At 43.2% G+C, this 696-nt stretch overlaps 1 protein-coding gene across 1 annotated transcript; it reads right to left on the reverse strand.

Annotated features, from left to right (window-relative positions):
• Positions 1-35: 35 nt before the first annotated feature.
• Positions 36-418, reverse strand: LOC124461729 (RING-box protein 1A-like). The gene has a single exon (XM_047013210.1). It carries the CDS (start codon positions 410-412, stop codon positions 74-76), a length of 339 nt encoding a protein of 112 aa, XP_046869166.1. The 5' UTR covers positions 413-418; the 3' UTR covers positions 36-73.
• Positions 419-696: the final 278 nt, after the last annotated feature.

The raw sequence follows: 696 nt of genomic DNA on the forward strand, positions 1-696 counted from the left end.
TGTTTTACATATAAATTTAGTGTGTGGTGAGTGTGTGTCGGTGTGTGTGTGTGCGAGTGCTGCCATTGTTCCTCTAGTGGCCAAATTTCTGAAACTCCCATTCACTATTATCCAAGGGGCAAACTTGACGGGTCTTCAGCCAACGTGAAATGCAATGGAAATGGAAGGCATAACTGCAAACGCCCCACGCCGCGGTGCACTCTTCGGTGGTTATCGATCCCTGATTCGCCTGGCCTTCAATACACAGATCCATGATATGATTGCGGCAAATGGCATAATTGTCGACAACGATGTCCCAAGCCCAAAGTGCTACAGCATTCCACTTCTTGACCTCGAAACGTTTCTTCTCGCCTGTATTGCTGCTGGAGGGTGCCTCGGGAGCCTCGACTTCTTCTTCTTCATCAACTTCCATTGTATATTAAATCGAATTAATTAATTGCGGATTAAACTCCTTTCTCGGCAAAGGTGGCGCAGCAAAAATATAACCCACTGCTAGGAATAATATCAATCTAATATCAATTTATCGATTAATTAAAAAATATGATAAAAAAATCATTGCGATATATTGCCATATAGGCCCTCAGATTGCTGTTCGATATATTGCAATCACTAGACCTATCGGCCCTCAAATTGCTGCTCGATATATTGCCAATCACTAGACCTATCGCCTCAGATTGCTGCTCGATGTATTGCCAT

This window comes from Drosophila willistoni, unplaced genomic scaffold, assembly GCF_018902025.1.
Source record: "Drosophila willistoni isolate 14030-0811.24 unplaced genomic scaffold, UCI_dwil_1.1 Seg61, whole genome shotgun sequence".
NCBI lineage: Eukaryota > Metazoa > Arthropoda > Insecta > Diptera > Drosophilidae > Drosophila > Drosophila willistoni.

What these genes read in the sequence shown, in the direction of transcription:
- LOC124461729 (XM_047013210.1), bottom strand. Translation starts at nt 412, where the DNA reads ATGGAAGTTGATGAAGAAGAAGAAGTCGAGGCTCCCGAGGCACCCTCC.